Below are 20,048 nucleotides of genomic sequence, written 5' to 3'. Positions count from 1 at the left end.
ACTGACTCACTGCTGCATTAAGTTATAGAGCCCAAGAAATGAATGGCAATGCATTTGGGCCTGTGCATGTCAATAATCAACAAAACACTGCAGCTGCTCTGTGTGAACCATGCACATGCTTTATTCCGCATAACAATTGAAAGTTCGCAATATTTTAGAGACTGCCACGACAACTACCCTCACTTTCAATGACCACACAAGTTTACCCTACAATTTCTAGCTTGCCATTTGCTATCTGACTCTTTAGAGGCAGGTCATTGCAAACGTCAAACATTTGCAACTATGCGAATTATTCTTCAACGCAACCTGCCGCAGTGGCTGCGGTGTTCCAAGCACCACAGCCACATTCCAATGAGGGCAGAATGTAATAACGCTGGTGTGCAGCAGTTTGTATGCCCATTAAAAAGCCCTGGATGGTTAAAATTAAGCCAGAGCCATTCACTACATATCTCATAACCACTTCGTTGCTTTTGGTCATTAAACCCCCTCAACCAACACTTCAGTACTATTTTACTAAGCTTCGCTTCAAATGATCAGTTGCTATTTTGTAATCTAATGCCATGCTAATTTTATATGGCTTCAGATCCATCTAACTTTTTAAACACTCCAGTACTATTTCCAATTCGCATGCATTCGCTGAGCTTCAACAATAACACACAGCTGCTCAGACAAGTTTCCAGGGCAGCAAAAGTCAGGGGAAAAAAGGAAAGCACGCCACACACAGCCTGGGTGCACATGTGCATTACACAGATCATGCACACAGCTACACAATGCAGACCTCGATTTCTGGCTGCAGGCTTAGGCAGTGATGTTCTGCTTGTTCATGCGTCTCCACATGTCAACAGAACTTAGCCTGCTCTTTGTGCAGTGGCACCAAAAACTTGGCACGCTTGTTGGCATAGGTTAGTCGTTTTGCCTCCATCATCTTATCAGCAACAGAAAAGCGAAGTATTTCTTCTTAATCACTTCACAGCCCTAAAAAACAATCGGCCACACTTTGTACTGCAATGAAACCCAAATGAAACCCTGGGAAATTACGATTTTACAGTTCTGTCCTGTCATTCAACTATCTGCTGGTTAAGACAAACTAGTGTTTTTACATATACTCGGGAGACTTTCCTTAACTTACTAAAACTATGCGAAAATGAACATGCACTTTCAAACATAAAGTAACAGGGGAACTTTAATTTGATTTTATCACATTACATTTGTTGCATGCTTCAAGCTTCAGCAGAACAGCTCAAGATTGCTCAAGGCAAGCTTTTCACACAATGTACAAGCGCCAAGAAGGCTGGCATTTCCTCGGCACTCAAGACCGGCGTGTTTCTATTTGCGCCCAAGCCCAGTGCTCGACCGACCTCTCATGAATGTGCAACCTGTTATGCGACTGACTTTGCTATAAGCGAACAGGGTCAGGATACATTCGTTCAGAAGTGCTAAAACATCTTGAATTTACACTTTTATATCTGATCAAGCATATTGCTTAAAAATTATTCCTCCAAGCACTGAAAACCAGGTTGTCAAAAAATACTGCTGCAATCAATTTTCAAAATACTGGGCAGCATCATTTTTCTATTTCCAGAGCCTGCATTTTTCCATAAAGACAAAAAAGCTTATATTAAATACATGTCATGCGTGGCATTTCATCATAGATGTGTTAGATCAAGCCTGTTCTTCATTTCTATACTTATAAAATTTGGAATGTTGGTTCACATAGCAAACTTTTGTACTATGGTAACATTAGAACGTTGGCACTATAAAGTGTATTGTTCAGTTTATTTTATTTATTAATTTTTTTCTGTCAGTGCAGATGAGTTATGCGCTTTCATTATCCTTGTGTACCATCACAGTGTTGAGGCTCAGTTCAATCTCCCACACAAGCTCACATTTCTGTGGGAGGAGCATTTACATTTACCCAGAGGTGACGACCTATCCCCAATGTATAAATATGACCGTAGCCCACTTTAAGCCTCCATCATTAAAAAAAAAAAAAAAAACTTTGCAAATCATTACATATCTCTGATCCACTCAAACGGAATTCGCGCACCATCAAGCGTTTAGAGGGCTTTTAGGTGTACAATGTGCTTGCACGCAGTGCCAACATTATCACGTGTTTAGCTGTCCGCTGCATCTACGTCAACAGTAGGCATGGTGTGGGCTCAGCTTTTGTTTTGAGGTTTCGCAACTTTCGCTGTCGCAACGATTATGCGCGGCGCGTTGGACGGAAATCAACGACGATGTGCGGCCGACGCGCAAGGAATCGGAGCAAGTCGCGATCGTGCCGCAGCGGGTGCAGCAACAAAGGATTTGGGAAAGCGTCGCTTCCTTATCAGCAGCAGTTACGACACACGACGCGCACGAGAGGCCTCCACTGCCGTCAGAGACAAGTGGCCGACAACGCGCACATTTCATTGCTTCGAAAGCGCATACCTACTGATACTTTCTTTTTCCGGGATGCGGTTGAAATTGCCACCTGTGGTGTCACGGTGCCACCACACAGTATACCTATCACGATGTCACGCAATGAAATAACAGGGGAGAGGAGGGGACGATAGCAGCTGATGCGCAATTACGCGCCAGGATGGATAGCATCCGCCACATTTTGGGAAGTCGCCATGCACTTCGGAAACGCCACGTCGCTCACGCGAAAGGAGACGCAAGCGAAGTTAAATGTCTCACGTTGGCGGTTCAAACAAGCGAGCATTTCTTTTATTTTCCCCCTTTTCTTTAGTACGCAACGAAGGGCAGCCACAAAGAGAAAGAAAGGCGGGAGAATTCATCATGAAGCACAGCGCAACGACCCACAAAAGCGCGGGCGCTGCTCGCGTGCCGTTGCCCCCTCTAATCACGCTGGCGTTTCAGCGTGAATCCGCAACTCCACACGACTCCGGTCGGCAACGAGGAAAAGCGAGCGAGGTTGAGGAGGGGGGGGGGGGGGGTCAGAGGAGAAGAAACAAAAAAAATACAGTGCGGGGAAAGGTCGCCTCGGTACAAGAGTCGCGCACGACTCAGCCGCACAAGGGTCGCGGATGCGAAGAAAGAGACGCTTACGTGACGTAGATGGTTTGAACGTTGGGAGGCAGTGGCGGTGCGTATGACATGTCGCTATCGGCCACCGTCGCTGCGGCTGGCGCCGTCGCGGCAGCAGCGAAAGGAGCTTGTGGAGTGGCCGCCGCCACGACGGGCACAGCGAAGTTCTTGGGCACGAAGGGTGATGCGTTGGGAGACAGCGTAGATCTCTGCGCCACGGGAATGGAGGGTTGCAACGGCACGCACGAGTCCGTCGCAGCTGCTGCAGGAGGCACTCCGAAAACCACGGTGCCCTGCGCACTCACAATTCCACTGCCGGACATGATTTGATGTGGTGTTGGCGGGGGGATCTCGCCGATGATGGGTCGCCGAACGGAAAAAGGGGGTGTTTATGGGGAGATTTGCGAGCGAGCACGGTGGCGTAACTGCTAAGGATCACAGCGGCTCATGCCAGAGGGCTGCTGGGGAGGGGTTCGGCACTAGGACGAAAAATTAAAACTGCTTTTTAAGCTAAACAGGACATTATCGGGGGGAAGAAAAAAAAACGCGGACAACACAAAACAATTCACAAACACCGTGCGCACAAATAATGGTCGGCGCGGTGGCAAATTTTCTCCCGTAGCGCCCGCCGCGCCACCTACTCCTCGCGAGCTCCTCAATGCTCGAGCTACTCGAGCAACTATGGTCTAGCTTGCGCATGCTTGCGCCAAGCGCGTGCACCTGATCAGCGCATAAGCTGATTAATATTTAAAAACTAAATATATTCTGGCTACCTCAAGTCGTTTGACTGAAATTATGCAACATTAGTTACGGCAATTAAAAGCATATTACATTTTTTTTACTATTTTATAGCTTCAGAGATAGAGATCGCTTATGGCGCTCCATGCGCGTGTGTTTTAAACATGGCAGCGCCCATGACACAATGTCAACTCCTTGAATTAACATGAGAAAGTGCTGCGTTTCTATTGATTTTTGTTGTTGTATCGTGAGATAATCGAATTTCAGGCCACCATGGAAAGAGAAAATAAGCTTTTACTATACAGTTAGTGAGCTTATGCAGCGTTTGTAGATGTTTCTCGCAGAGAGAACATAGTCGAGGCGACCCCCTCGATCCCTGAACAGGAACAGTGATCACCTCTGTTTCATGTTTTATTTTTCTCATTCCTCGCCTCCTGTCACCGCAGTATGTCACAGGGGCAAAAAAGGGTCATCGATCAGGACCCAGACTACGAGTCTATTCCTTTTCAAACCCAGCAGAAGAGACTCAAGTTACACGAACAAGACGGTGAGTTGACCACCGACCGAAACGAGAGGCCGTAGAATTAAATTGAATTTTGACCACCTGGGGATCTTTAACATGCCCTCAATGCATAGGACACGGGCGTTCTTGCATTTTAGCGCCATGGAAATGTGGCCGGGATTCGATCCCACGACCTCGTACTTAGCAGTGCAACACCATAGCCGCTAAGCTACCACGGCGGGTGATGAGGCCGTAGCTTGATTATGATACTGAAGGGGCACTTTGAATGAGAGTTATAAGAAAGAAAAAGATTGGGCTCCAAAGGTTGGCGTGATAGATACCCTTTCTTATTTCTGTTCGACGTGAGCTAATGCAGCGCACATACGGTTGGAGTAGTACGCCGCTGCACTGCTTGAGTGAAAGGTCGCAGCAAGTAGCGGTAGCTTTCGGTGGCCAAGAAGCACATTATTTCGTGTGAAAGTGATGTCATGTTGGCTGGAACGTCACCGGATAAAGACAACGTGCATAACACGCTACCACTGAGATGTCAACTTCGCAAAGAACGCTTGTTGTTACAGCTTCGCATTAAATTAAAGAGCAAAAAAAAACTCCATCCAATTTTTATTTTAGTACTGTTGCCTTTGTCGTCAGATTTTTCATTTTGATGAAGGATCATGAGTTCGTGCGTTGGCCTACCTGCTAAAGCCCATTCTCAGATACATAAAATGTATAACGGCAAACGACATTGATGCAGAGCTTCCCGAAAAACCCTGACTGCCTGACTGCAAATCTGATGCCCTAAGCTTCGTACATAGGAGGGGAAGTTTCTAAGTCCATTCAACTTGCATGACGTATCTAATTGCATGACGCTGTGGACTGTCTACCATTTATCACTGTGGCAAAGGAGTGGTGCACTAGCTGTATATATATATTCACTAAGTAAGGTTTCTGCTAAAAGGGCGCTTAAAATACAGCTTTCATTTGCTTCATTTTCTTAGTCATGTGCCTATAAGATTACCAGAGTCCTTTGATATATTACCGGTACAGTAAAACTGCATGAAGAAAGCACAGTGATGGGTCTCTTGGTTAACCTTTCCTTTTAAATTATGTGTCATGCCTTTTCTTACATAAAATGTTCATCATCTTTGATAATCTGCAGGCTTTTTGAATTCTCGCACTGACATGGATGCAGCCATGCCAACTATTTGTTTGTCTTTTCACTTCCACAGCCAAGGATGCTGCTGTCAAGAAAATTGAGAAGATCGTCCGAAATCAATTCTGCGATGAAATCTCATCCCGAGAGGCCGAACTGGACCTCATCAACAAGGTTTGAACTTCCTGGCTTGCAACAGCTAGTGCGACAGTTCCCGGGATGTATATGCTACCGTTGACGCTGTTGTAGTCTTTGCACTGCCAGGTTATTCACTTGACTTATTGTTTTTCTGTCAACTATCATACCTTTGCGTAGCACCTGCAGCTTCTGTCGCTTGGAACGTCAATGGAATGCATCTGCTGTGCTTGTATTGTGTTCATCTTTATTCATTCCTTGTCTTTCACACCTGTTTTTCTTAATTAAGCACTGAATTGGAGCCCAAATCGCAGTTTTGCAGACTTATGAGGTGCATTCTGATGTGCAGTAAACCCCTTCACCATTCTGCATTTCTGCAGAGTGGAGATTTAGTGAATTCTAGACAGGTTGGTGAACAGGTAGGTTATCCATAGTGAAAATGTTTTAGTGCTGACAAACACAGTCTGTTGCAATACGAGCACACACATGCTCTGCGTATGGCTATGGCAGTGGGGCATATGGTAACTTAAGGATTTACAAGGAAACACACAACAGAGCCCGTTATACTAGAAATGAATACAGTCAATCTAGTATTCTTGTGTCTGTGTCTGTCAGTGCCAAAACAAATTCATCATGAATTCTGAAATGCTTTGTATGAAACTTCTCTTTGTTTGCACGCCACTGCCTGCATGCACATTTAAGAAGTCCCGGTTAGCCTCCCCTGCACACTGGTGCCAATTATAGCACCTGGAATTATTTACAAACATAAAACAACACATTTAGCAGCTTGTGAGGTAATGCAGTGAGAAAAGAAGGTCATATATACACTGCCGTTGGTGTTTCAGAGAATCTACCAGGCCCAGATGATGCTGGATCGTCTGCGTGTAGGCATCATCACTAAGTACTATGCCAGCGGTGGGCAGGCTGCTGCCGAAAATGTGCGTACCAATTTCTCATACTCTTCTTTGTGATATGACCACACGATAATAGCAGCTTGTAGTGCTATGCGTGCCCATAGAAGACTGCCAGTGAAAACTGCAGTTTACACACTGGGTATTGAAAATCTAATTTGCAGAATGTTAAGATACGAGAGAAGAGCCTGATATCACTACTACTTCATGCGGTTGTATTCACTCGATTTGCAGCCACATTTGTGTCTGCAGCAGTGTGGCACTCTCTTCACCACTGCACCAAATTGTGCGTCAACGATATCACATCATCATCATTTTCATGACGTGTATAGGAACCCTTGCAAACTAACCCTAGGCCAAGAAGCTGTGCTAAATTTGCCCTGCGTTTTGAATCTGTTGCATTAAAAAATCTTTCAGTTCATGATTTGTTACTCTGAAAAATTAAGGCTTCATACTGGGGGGGGGGGGGGGGGGGGGGGGATTACAGAGTCGGCAGCTATCTAATAAAGCAAAAAAAGCGGAGACAAACATTTGTGTCAGTATTCCTTCAGTAATAGTACTTCTCTAGAGAAATCAATAATTGAATCTTATCTCACATCATTAGGAGGTCAATTTATATTATACAAGGAAGCATATTACAAAGTGCCACTTTGATTAGTGAACAAAGCTTCCTGTGGAAGCTGAAACTTCTCTTTTAAGCGAAGCTTTATAGGCTCACAAGTGTCAGCGGTGGTGGTGGCAGCAGCGGTGTCACGCGGAAAAGTGGGCCGATCCTGGCAATAGTGCAGAAAGGGTCCAAGCTCAATGGCACATACCAGGGACAATAAAGAAAGAGAGAGAAAGAAAGACCGAGAGAGAAATATAGAAAATCACCACGAAGGTCAGATACGCACACGACAAGCTTCGCTTACCCCCATTTTCTCGACAGGGGAAGGGCTGGTAATTTTTATTATTTAACCACACTATTTATTGGTCAGTGTTCTGTTTCCATGTGATTTACCTTTACTATGCCTTTTCATGCTTCTTGCCTGTTAATGCACATCTTGCTTAGTGTGGAACGCCAACCCATGGTGGCTGGGAGGACAGCCAGCAGGCCCTGGCCAGTGTGCATCCGACTGTGCGCCACTTCCTGGGGAAGGCACCACCCGCACACTTCCAACCCACTAGCCAGTCAGATGAGGGCCATCATCACAACTATGCAGAATCGAGGGCCTCACTCACTCTCGTCACTGGGGACACCAATGATGGAACTGGAGCTGCTTCCAGGCTTCACACTGAGGCAAGTCTTGCACAACAAAAGAATGGGTTTATATATAATCTGTATATCACTTTGTGTCTGCAAAAAGTGAATGGTGCTGGCTAACAACACCAAGGGTGGGTTGCATGTGCAGATGTCTTCTCTTCTGTCTATCTAGAGCGTTAGAGTGCTGCTTGACAAAGTGAAGGAGTAACAACACAGCAGTTTCTTGGTTCAAGATAGCAGGTTGAATACTGTGTGACCCAATTGTCCCTGTGGCTTCCACTATTCACAAGCATTTTCTCTCAAACTGGCCACTCACACACAGATATTGATTTATTTGCATTGCTGCTCCGATTTGGCACCCTAGACAGAAGTGTGGACAATTTTGCACATACAGAGGTACCCAAGAGTGGGGAGGGAGGACAACCACCACCATAACAGTAGAGCACTGCATGCACCCAGAGCCTTCGACCAGTGGCACATTGTCTCTTCTCTTGCTCTCATTTCGTTTACCCTTTTCACAGATCCGAAGAAAAACAAATTTTACCCTCACCCACAATTACTAGATATCTTATTCACACAAAAGGTGGTGCATTGCTATTTTTGGATTCATTCTTTGTTGGCTTCCTGCAGTGGTTACTTCGATTCCCTTAAGTTCCCCTGATCCCTCTCGCACATCACTCTTGATGATGCTTTTCAGTTTTGTGCAGCATAACTTCTCGGACAGTGTCTCATTCATGTTGTGAAAAGTGCTCTTTTTAGCTATTTTTCTATTTAGCACTACTGGCTTGGAAGTGTTTCTATGGACTGTGTCTTTATCTATACCACCAGTTCAAGGGAAATGTGTTGTGATCCATGGTGAAAGGCTCCCATGTTTGACTTTGTTAATGCATGTTTAGTGACATACTAACTTGGTATTCATTTAAAAGTGCACACTTTTGCTTGGGTTTGTCGGCTCCCTTTGATAGTCATCTCCTCTGTGCCAATCTTGTCTTGCTAATGCAGTCATATGCAATTGTGAGCAATATGCGAAGGAAAGAGAATTCATTTTTTTAAGCTATGATTTCATGCAATGTGTGGATACCAATCTAACATCTTAATAGTATAGTACTATGTAACAAGTATCTCTCCCACAAAACATTTAGTATCTCAGCTCTTTCATGCAGGACATGTGTGTTTAGCTGTTATAGCCTCTTGAAGGCGATTTCGATGTTCCTTTTCATATTGCTTGAGGACGTGCCATTCATTGTAGACATGCCCAAACGTCACACCTCTTCAGGGCATTCTACAATATCACATGTATCTGTGAGGACTTTTTGGTGATTCTCTAAAATGCCCAACGTTCCCAGAAAAATCTAGACTTATCAGCAAGGAAGTATGTCACACCTCCTGTTGAAGTTCGTGAAGGACATGAATTCGCTATCCCTATAATTCCATAACCAACTGCATACGCATCACACGAGGGCATACAAGCAGAGCAATGCCAGTACTATCACTCAATACGGATGACCAGGCGTGTGTGCATACAACAAATTCGTTCACGCTTCTCAGACGTTTTAATTTTTCGCATTGTAGGTGGTAATGGCATGCTGCACACATCATTCTGGTTTGCAGAACTTATGATTGAACCTGTTTAGAGCTAGCTCTTTAATTAAGAAGCAGTGCAGTAAATGTGAAGAAAGAGAGGCCAAAGCACTCGTAGGAGATAAAATATAATTGTGTATCACCGAATTTTGTGACCAACCCAGAGAGTAGCTTTGTCGGCACATCCTGGAGCACCTGGCAATGACCAATGCACCTTTTATCCCCAGCACTCTGCACAACTTCCTGGGAAAGAGGCAGGAACTGGGAAAAATGTGACCACTGCACGAATCAACAGAGGACCTCGATGCAAGAACAGAGTTCGGGTTATCGTTGGCAACGTCTCCAAGTGAGTGCTGGAACTACAGCTGATACAGCCCAATCCTTTTCATGTTTCCTAACTTAACCACTACTACCCAGACCCATACTTTTTGTGCTAGTAAATATTGATTCATTCATGTGGATTGTTTACTACAAGCTACTTTGTAAAGTTGTTTCACCTTGTAATGAATAAGAGCACTTAAGTACAGGTACAACAGGCTTAGCTTTCTCTGGCTAGTAGAACTGAAAGTCCGTTTGATCCACCTGCACTTCATGAAGTAGTCGGGAGGTGCTTGATTCCACTAATCTTTTCACCAGTTTAACATCGTGTCATAGGCTCGTTGCCATTTGTTTCACACTGTGCAGGCTCTGTGCAGGACCACTTCACAGCATTTCCTGCACTTGCTGGAGAGTTGGTGCAGGGCTCTGTTGGGTTGGTTCTGCACGAGCAAGGACCGGCTCTCAACTGATGGGAACTAGTCCTGGAGGAGTAGATTGAATTGAAGGGATCTTGAGTTTTCTTTTGATCCCGAACTTCTTTCAGTGTTTTGAATACAGTCAAATCTCATTTTAATGAGGTTGCATTTAACGCGAAAATACCTTCATTATACATACATGATAGTCGCTATAAGCGTACATGCTGATATGTATCGGGAAAAAGACAGTTTAAAAAAAAATTAAATTGGGTCTATTCAATGGAAATGAAAGTGTGATGCCTCGGATGGACAACCAATGAGTCCCTAGTTGATTTGGGCCTGTTGGCGGCTTGCTGTGCCAATATGTAGTCCATGAACAATGCTAAATTACAAATGCACTTTGCACCACTGTTAATGTGCAACTATGCAACTAAGAAGTCAGTGTGATCACCACGTAATCTTGGCAGCTGTGGACCAGCTAAGTCAAGCCATTGGCTGAAATGCACACGTGCATCATAAATGTGCCATTTCAAGTTGCTCCTGATGAGTATTTGATGCTTTTGTTACCAAAATATACACCCTTTGAGCTGCGAGCAAAGAAATATTCACTTTCTATTAATCAGTACGTATTGTCTCAGATCTAGCATTTTCAGTTTTCTTATATAATTGTTAGTAGTACGATACTCTTTGAAATAAAGCATGGCCAGTCAAATTTATATTTACTTCATTATATTGAATAACTTGTTGTACAGTAAAACCTCATTAATTTGGATTTCACGGGACCGAAAGAAATGTCTGAATTAACGAATGTCAGATTATCGAGGGTATCCAAAAACAATAAGCAAATGCTGACTACATCAACACGCTTTTATTTAGTGAATGAACGAGCAAATTCTGTTGCTATTTTGCATAAAAGCAGAGGTGAAGCTGAAATTTTTGTCACGTCTTTACTCATTGGCTCTCGCAGTTGCGATCGAGGCCTCGCGACTTAGCAGCACGGCCGCGGCGCGTGCCTTCATTTCCGACACGCTTTGCACTACCGCGCGCACATCCCGATTATGTTTTCACCAGTGAGCTGATCGCCAACAGATCGGACGTCCATTGCGATGTAGCCGGTGCTTCTCATCCTCGACAGCTTTGCGCCGAGGAAAAACGAAACAACCATTGCGGAGAAAACCGCGGCCGCTATCAACGCAATTATGGACGGTGACTTTTCGATGCTGAAGGCACATGGCCGACGCACGCACCGAGTCGGAACGTAACTGCCGTTCGCTGCAATAAATGCGAATGAAACCACAGTCGCTATCGATGCGATCATGGAGGCCAATTACGCAGTTTTTAGGCACGCGGCCAACACGAAACGAAACTGTTTGCCCCAACTGCTGCGTAAACGGCGGTCACTATCGACGCGATCATGGGATGGCGACTACACAGTTATGAAAGCCCACAGCCAACGGGGTGTTATGCGCGGCGGAATCGAAGGGTTCCAGCGTGTCATTCACGTACGATTTTCGCTGTGACTATGGCGATGCGGACTCTGCCGCTTCGTTTTGGTTGGACGCTAGTGCCGTCCTTGCTCTTTTGCTTCACACATTTGCGGTGCTTCTCACTCGCCGAGCTCCGAAAGTTGTCCGAATTAACCAATGTGCGGCCAAATATGTCCGAATTAACGAGAGTTTGAATTGAACAATGCATACGCCGGCCGGGACCAGAGGACGAGTTCGAATTATGCAATTTTCCGAATTAACGAGGTTTTACTGCATCTGTGTTTGTCATATCGAGTTTCAACTGTGATAAATCTACGAGTGACCTGCCCCTTCATGGTCTCTCGTTATAGCGAGAACATAAGAGACAGTACATTTCTCTCTCTCTCTTTTGTTTTTTTGTTTGTTTGTTAGAACTTCAAAGTTCTAAATCAGAAAATTGAAATAATTTGTGTGTCTTTTAGGCTTATAAGATTGCCCTGGGTAACCCGTGTAGCTAGTGGGTAGGGCATTGCGCTGCTGAGCTCGATCCCAGCCGCAGCAGCCACATTCCGATGGTGGTGGAATGCAAAAGCGCTCGTGTACTGTGCATTGGGTGTGCATTTAAGAACCCCAGGTAGTCAAAATTAATCCAGAGTCCCCTCCACTACGGAGTGCCTCATAATCAGGTCATGGTTTTGACTTGTAAAACTGTAGAATTTGATTTAATCTTTTTAAGATTGTCTCATGGCACTTGTAGGTACATTCCGCTCGACCGGCGAGACGATGGGAGTGGAGATCAGGCGACACACAAGTGGCTGGCCTATGTGCGGACAGCACCGGAAGAACCCTATACTATCGGCGAGCTCGTGCGACATGTGCGTTTCTTCCTGCACCCCAGCTATCGGCCACATGACCTGGTCGAGATCACGTGAGTGCCGGCACATTTGATCTCCTCTCTCTGGGGGCCTTCTTGGTAATTGTGGTGCCCAATGTAAACTGGGCTGTGAATTCTCTAGTTCAGGGGTTCTCAAGCATGTTCGTTCCAGGGAACCCTGCTAAGCTCCATGAAGTGGCAAGGAACCCCCCCCCCCCCCCGAATTAGCCCAATTAAAATGACGTAATTAACCAAATGTCGAATTATCGAGGGCATCAAGAAAACAATAAACAAATGCTTAATTACGTCAACACGCTTTTATTTACTCAATGAATCAGCCAATCCTGTTTATATTTATTTAGCACAAGACCAGTGCGGAAGCTGAAATTCTAGTCATCTCATGACTGATTAGCGCTAGCAGCGGCGAAGGCCTCGCGCGCGTACATCCCGATTATTTTTTAGCCAGTCAGCTGCTCGCCAACAAATTGTCCGTACATCGCGATGTAGCCGGTGCTCTTAATCTTCGACAGCTTTGCAATGAGTCAAAGCAAAACTACTGCTTGCCGCAACCGCTGCGGACGAAACCACGGCCGCTATCGACGCTATCATGGACGGCGACCTTGCGGTTCAGAAGGCAGGCGGCCGACGCACGCAAAACTACCGTTCGTTGCAAGACGTGCGCAAGAAACCGCGGTCGCTATCGACGCTACCATGGTTGGCGACTACGCAGTTGTGTGGCACGCAGCCGACGCACGCACCGAGTGAAAACGAAACTACTGTTTGCCGCAGCCGCTGCGGACGAAACTGCAGTGGTTATCGACGCGATCATGGATGGCAACTACGCACTTATGAAGGTGCGCGGCATGCCGCCAACACGGTGTTACGCGCGGCGATAAACGCAAGAATAAAGTCTTTAAGGGCACAATTAGGCACGAACCGCTCCGGCGTAGCTGTCAATCACGTGCCGCGCACGATTGCCACTGAGGACCATGGCGATGCGGACTGCGCCGCTTCGTTTCGGTTGGATGCTAGCGCCGTTCTTGCTCTTCTGCGGCGCGTATTTGCGATGCTCCGCGCATTTTTTTTTCTTCATTTTTTTTTATTCCTCCAACGTATACATCAGTGCGCACGCAATCGGCACCTACGTACGCTATCTACAAATGGGAGAAATGCGCATGTTGGTAAATTACGGCCTCCGAGATTTAAGTGCGAAAGCTTAGGCGCGCTGCCCGTTTTCGGAGGTTGGGTGGCTACAAGCTGCTTGCAAATTTATTGCGCAGTTCGCGCGTTGCCGTTACGCGCTGTGAGTGCTTTTTGACAGTCGGGCATGAGTAATGGAGGTTCTGTGGATCGAGCGCACCCCGTTTTCGCCGTTTTAGCCGCTTGGTGAGCGCGGGACCACAGAAAATGTATCAGCTAGTGGTTCGCGGAACCCCGAGCAGGGGCCTGCGGAACCCCAGGGTTCCGCGGAACCCACTTTGAGAACCCATGCTCTAGTTAATCGGGAACAGTTTTTCTTTGCTTTATGCTGGAGAATTTGTTTTACAGTAATGGCTGTTAACCACTGTCGGGGGACGCCGTTCTGTGGTGTTGTGTGTGGGTGATCCTGGCTTACCCTCAACAGGAGGAGAGAGTACTGCACCGGAACAGAGTGCCTCAAAATGTTGACTGAAGGAAAGCAGCTGCAACATGCAAAATAGTGGCGCCCTTTTAACAGCAAAGCTGTTTAAGCCAGCCGTAATTTGTGGTGCGTATCAAGGAGCTACCAAGATAGAAAATAAAATAAACTTTCTTGCCGAGGTGGGATTCGAACCCGCGAAGGAAGTGGGCGTCGTAACCACTAGACTATGCAGTCACGCTTGCCGAACATGCATTTATGCGAACCATATGATTGCGTTCGAACGTCGTCGTCTTCGTCCACAGTTGGCACGTTTGTACACTCGTGCTCAGCGAGGTGAAGAGGTTTTGCGCACTATGAGAGCGAGAGAGAGAGATGCATTCATGGAGCAGGTCTCCTGCAACGCGGTGTCGGCATTGGAACGCGCTGTGTCGGTGTTGCAAGCTGTGCTATGCAACGCGCAGTGACGGCTGTAAGTCCGAGACACGCGAAAAGAAATTATCATGATCATGAGTAATAACATGAAAAGGTCGCGCGCACTTCTGTAAAATGCTGGGCTACGATCGCCCAGCTTCGCTGTTTCAAGCGTTGTGCGGCCGAGTGCAAGGTTTTTGCAGTACCTCGTTTCTTTTTTTTTTTTTTCGGCTCATTGCCGGGTATAATAAAACTAGGTGCAGAGCAATGTAGCACTGCTTGTTTCATCAGTGCAGCAGGTATGGCAGCCAGGCAGCTGCCAACAGCTAAATGAATGCCATTCATAAGGTGTAGAACACAGCCGCTGCATGGTAGAGCACTGCACGGGCCGATTTTTTCAGCCCGGGCCCGGCCCGGGCCCGTTTTTACGTTGGGCGGCCCCGCCTGAGCCCGATCAAAACTTTTATGGTGAGACCCGGGCCCGGCCCGCCACCCCTTTACCTTAGGCCCGAGCCCGACTCGAAACCGGCCCAACCCCGGCCCGAGACCGAAAAATAATGTTTTTCAGAGTTGAGACGCCCGAGAATAACTCGCTGCCCGTTACATGCACGCCACCAGAAAGCCCGAGCCCAGCCCGGGCCCACGTCAAAAAACCCGAACACGGCCCGGGTCAAAAAGCACACGCTGTGCCCGAGCCCGGCCCGAGCCCGTGAAAACATTTCACAGAGACATCGGACATGTGTCAAAATGTGAGCAAGTTCTTCATGTGCAATGCCAATAGATTGCTCAGTACCTTTCACAGCCGATGCAGTCAGTTGTACATTTTTATTTGGCAATGCAGGGTAAATTTTTCTTTTCACTGGGTGCATCAGCTTAGTACCACTACGGCTTAGTCCCCTACAGCCATGCAGGGGTACTGCATGGCTGGTCACTGAAATGTGTCTGCCATGCAGACCCAACGGCCACAAAGGATCAGATGTAGCCCCTGCTTTGGCTATGTGCGTAAGCACAAGGGTGCTGATTCAATCCACAGCCGCAGTGGCTGCATTCTGGTGGCAGTAAGACAGAAAAACACTTCTGTACCCATGCTCTGGCCGCACATTAAAAACCCCAGGTGGTCAAAATTAATCCAGAGCCGCCGCGCCCTACAGCATATCTATGTGTTAATTTGAGATGTCAAACCCCATCAGTCCAACTCAGATTGAGTTCCATGTTCAGCCGGTAGTGTAGCATTACTTCCTGATAATGAAAATTCATTTTTATGTCTTTGTGCATATAGCACCAACACTGTCAGAGGGGGGTCCTTTTCTCTTTTTTTTTTTTCTGTGAGGTAGCTCCTGTCTTGCTTCCTGTCTTGGTTTAGACTCTAGAGTTTGCCTTTAACAAGAGAAGTTAGACCAGCAGTTAAAGCAGTCAACATGACAGCTTTAATAGCACTAAAACGGGTTTGACACCTTCTTTCGGGACTGAGCATTCATTTTTCCTGCGCTTTGGTGCAGAGCGTGTTGCTTGGTTTGAGGAATCGGACTCCTCTTAACAAAGCTCCAGGTATAGTACTAGCTTTACGTTGGCCATCCGAATTTTATGTTAATAATGGTGGCATTTGGGGGCATTCCAGGGAGCCACCTTTCCAAGTCCAGCGCAAGGGCTGGGGCGAGTTTCCACTGCGAGTGCAGCTGCATTTTCATGATCGCTGGACAAAGCATGTGGACATCATACATCACCTCAAGGTTGACCATAAACTCTGTTTTCTCTTTCTGACAGTTCATATTAAAGAGACACTAAAGAGTAAAAGTAAATCAATTTACAGTGATAAAGTATTTCATCAAAGCATATTTTTTAATAATTTTGGTGTAAGAACTTGATTACTCAAAGATAAAATAAAGGCCAAATTTCAATTTCTTTAAATTCACATTAAAACCTCGCCATGAATATCGATATGTCAATATGATGTTATGGACTTCAAAGTATCTTCTCATATTTGGGTCGTTGTAATGCAGTAAATGTTCATGGAACTTGCTAACTTCAGTCTCTGGCTCCATTAAATAAATGCAGTCCATTTTCACCGACCAAAAAATTAAGTATGCCTGAGCAGGTGCGGTTCAAGATTTATAACATCACAGCGAGCTGGGACAGCAACTGCAAGGCATTGTTGCCATACATCTTTCAGTTTTGAATATTTTCTGGCTTATCAAGCCCCTTCTTGCGGTAAGAGTGGCTTTATTGGTGTTGTACAAGAGTTATCTACTAATACAATTACACTTATTTTTTCTCTTATTGTCCTTTCAAGGATAAAGGAGTCCTGAAGCAAAATTTTGAAACAGAGATTTCCTATTTATTAGTATTGTTTCACCTGGAAAAGTAAATTGCAGTAGTAGTACTAAATCATCTAAATTAGTGGCTGGCATCTAGCAGGGGCATTGCTGGGAACAGCCATGCAAGTTAAGAAGAGGGAACAGCAATGTGCCATGGCATCTTAGGTGTAATGTGAACTGCAAGGAAGTGGCAAGAACTAAAAAAATTTCCTCTTGCACCTGTGACATGCATACATTGCCCTTATTTCCTTTCTTTTTGCTTGTTCTTTCATAGCTGGACAAAACTTACACAGGGCTGCAAACGCTCGGCGCAGAAACGGTGAGTGTGCAGAAATATGCTAAGACAGATTAGACGCACCCATGCTAGTGTACGTACACGTGAGCATTGAAAGAATGCAAGGTAAAATGACGGATCATTACCGATGCTGAGCTGGGGGGCCATTGAGTAAACAGTCTTATGGTTCTTCATACTCTTAGTACAGTAGAATCTCATTCATTCAAACTCCAAGGGGACCAGAAATTTATTCAAATAAAACGGATTTCAAACTCAGGAGAGCCCCTTTAAAATAGCGCCCGATCAATCGTGTCGTACAGTGCGCGAAACCAAAACTGCCAGTGGACTTTATTTATTTAATTATTTATTTATTTAGTATTACCCTCAGAGCCAAAGGCATTAAAGAGGGGAGTGAGTTACAGCAAATGAAAATAAAATAAAATAATAATAATAAGAGCAGTTAGAACATTCAAGTACAAAGGCTTCTGATTAGTATACAGTTTTAGCTAGGGTTAAATCGTCATAAGAAATTGGTAGCAAAGTAAGATAGTAAAATGGTAAATACAAAATGCACTTAGGTTACAAACATATAGTAGTAGGAAAAATGCTTCGATTACACAATGTTAGCTAAAGCCGCTCAAAACCTTTGGTTATCATGAATGGATACATCTTCAGCAGGAAGGTGATTCCATTCCGTGGATGACCAAAGGAAAAATGACTGCAAAAAAGTTTTAGTGTGACATGATTCGAGACCAACCTTATAATGATGGTCAATTTGAGGTAATACATATTGTGGCTGAAAAATGACATCATTGCGGAGTGTTGAATGATGGTATAGCTTGTGAAAGAGAACTGAACGTGTGATTTTGCGACGAGAAGAAAGTGGACTAAGTGAAAGGTTAGTTTTCATGGCAGACACACTTGCAGTTCTATTGTAAATACGCAAGATGAAACGAACTGAATTATTTTGAATGAGTCGTAATGAATGAATTAGTTTATCAGTGGCAGGATCCCAAACAGCGCATGCATATTCTAGTTTCGGACTTATAAGGATAGTATAAAGAAGCATTTTTAGGGATGAAGGGGCAGTTGAAAAGTTGCATTTTATCTTTCCTCCATCAGTGCACAACGACATGTTCTGTACAAAGTTCAAGTGCGATAAGGTCGCGCCTCATGGGCTGTTTGCTGTGGGTGCGAGGGTGAGACGAGAAGGATGGTGGCCTGATGTGCTCCGTCTTCCCGCATGCCCAATGTTGGGGATGACATGATCGAGTGCGCACTGCTCCTTTTAAGCCGGATGGGAAAGGAGGGTGCGTGCTGCACATTTATAGGATATGTGCCTGTTGATGCCTCCTTGATGCTGTCACTATAGGTACTATTTAAATAAATGCAGTGGATGTTCAGTGGAATTGCACACATTCAAAACTAAGGAACACTTCATGAGCAACTCTTACGAGTCTTAATTAAGTCCAGTGCTAGCCACAGCTGCCAAGAGCAGCTTTCGAAAATGACACCTCCTGCTTTGACCTCGCATGGCTGCATGGAGTCAAATCATGAATTTTAGGAGCAGTTATGTTTGGTTATCACACAGAAAGGGCTCAGGCAAGTAGACACAATCTCTGCATGCTTAGAAGAAGTATTCAAGCTCTTAGACTGGAAAGGCTTAGGAGTGAGGATCAACGGCGAATATCTCAGCAACCTTCGGTTTGCAGATGACGTTGTCCGATTCAGCAACAGTGGAGACGAATTACAACAAATGATTGAGGACCTTAATCGAGAAAGTGTAAGAATTGGGTTGAAGATGAATATGCAGAAGACAAAGATAATGTTCAATAGCCTGGGAAGGGAACAAGAATTCAGGATCGCCAGTCAGCCTCTAGAGTCTGTAAAGGAGTACGTTTATCTAGGTCAATTACTCACAGGGGACCCTTATCATGAGAAAGAAATTTACAGAAGAATAAAATTGGGTTGGAGTGCATACGGCAGGCATTGCCAAATCCTGACTGAGAGCTTACCACTGTCGTTGAAAAGAAAAGTGTACAATCATTGCATTCTACCGGTGCTAACATATGGGGCACAAACTTGGAGGTTAACAAAGAAGCTCGAGAACAAGTTAAGGACCGCACAAAGAGCGATGGAACGAAAAATCTTAGGTCTAACGTCAAGAGACAGGAAGAGAGCGGTGTGGATCAGAGAACAAATGGGGGCAGCCTATATTCTAGTTGACATTAAGCGGAAGAAATGGAGCTCGGCCGGCCATGTAATGTGTAGGATGGATAACTGGTGGACCATTAGGGTTACAGAATGGATACCAAGAGAAGGGAAGCGCAGTCGAGGACGGCAGAAAACCAGGTGGTATGATGAAGTTAAAACATTTGCAGGCCCAAGTTGGAATACGCTAGCGCAAGACAGGGGTAATTGGAGATCTCAGGGAGAGGCCTTCGTCCTGCAGTGGACATAAATGTAGGCTGCTGATGATGATGATGTTTGGTTGGCATAGTTCTATCGGTCTTTCCTGCCCATGGCATTAGGAGGTTGTTAAAGGGCCCCTCGCCAGGTCTGGCCATTTCGAACTGACGAGCACAGTGCATACAATGCATGCTAACAATCATGCCTGCAAAGTATTACACCTCTATGCACTCTATGCACCGCGAAAAGAGCTTAAATTTAAACCACACGCTGTCTGTCCTTCTCCTTGCGGGCACCACGCTCTCAGCCGGAGAGTCGATGTCAATCGCGCAAGTGCACCTACGTACCGTATTTATTCAAATATAAGACGAGGTTTTTTTCCCAGAATCTCTGGCCTCAAAGTCACCCTCCCCCCCTGCCATATAGGCACATATTGCCTTTAGGTGTGGCCTCACGGCAGTGGGACTTTCGCTTTTTAGTGTGGCTTCACGGCATCGCGGTGAGCGTTGCCGTAAAGCCACACTATGAGGCAATGTTTTTTTTTCTTGGATCCTCCAACTAGCACCCTCACCTTATAATCGTGACCGCCGTATAATTGAATAAATACGGTAGTTCGCCGGGCTGTGACATCACTCTCAATGACACGTGACT

The 20,048-nt window shown here is 45.5% G+C and overlaps 2 protein-coding genes across 4 annotated transcripts in view; one reads left to right on the top strand and one right to left on the bottom strand.

Moving 5' to 3' along the window:
• The window catches only part of LOC119457028 (uncharacterized), a 334,439-nt gene extending 330,760 nt beyond the window's left edge, over window positions 1-3,679 (bottom strand). For all 3 annotated transcript variants that reach the window (XM_037718852.2, XM_049669783.1, XM_049669782.1), the window contains exon 1: window positions 3,052-3,679. In XM_037718852.2, coding sequence (XP_037574780.2) covers window positions 3,052-3,353 — 302 coding nt within the window. In that variant the 5' untranslated portion in view covers window positions 3,354-3,679. The remainder of the gene's footprint in view (window positions 1-3,051) is intronic.
• Window positions 3,680-3,920: 241 nt separating this feature from the next.
• LOC119456348 (YEATS domain-containing protein 2) overlaps window positions 3,921-20,048 on the top strand; it is a 35,018-nt gene continuing 18,890 nt past the window's right edge. The window contains exons 1-8 of the mRNA XM_049669781.1: window positions 3,921-4,315; window positions 5,500-5,597; window positions 6,404-6,496; window positions 7,521-7,748; window positions 9,521-9,639; window positions 12,251-12,421; window positions 16,018-16,129; window positions 16,989-17,033. Coding sequence (XP_049525738.1) covers window positions 4,216-4,315; window positions 5,500-5,597; window positions 6,404-6,496; window positions 7,521-7,748; window positions 9,521-9,639; window positions 12,251-12,421; window positions 16,018-16,129; window positions 16,989-17,033 — 966 coding nt within the window. The 5' untranslated portion in view covers window positions 3,921-4,215. The remainder of the gene's footprint in view (window positions 4,316-5,499; window positions 5,598-6,403; window positions 6,497-7,520; window positions 7,749-9,520; window positions 9,640-12,250; window positions 12,422-16,017; window positions 16,130-16,988; window positions 17,034-20,048) is intronic.

Source organism: Dermacentor silvarum, chromosome 6 (genome assembly GCF_013339745.2).
Source record: "Dermacentor silvarum isolate Dsil-2018 chromosome 6, BIME_Dsil_1.4, whole genome shotgun sequence".
Taxonomy (NCBI): Eukaryota; Metazoa; Arthropoda; class Arachnida; order Ixodida; family Ixodidae; genus Dermacentor; species Dermacentor silvarum.
The sequence above is the reverse complement of the archived record's forward strand: the minus strand, read 5'-3'. Positions and strand labels throughout refer to the sequence as shown.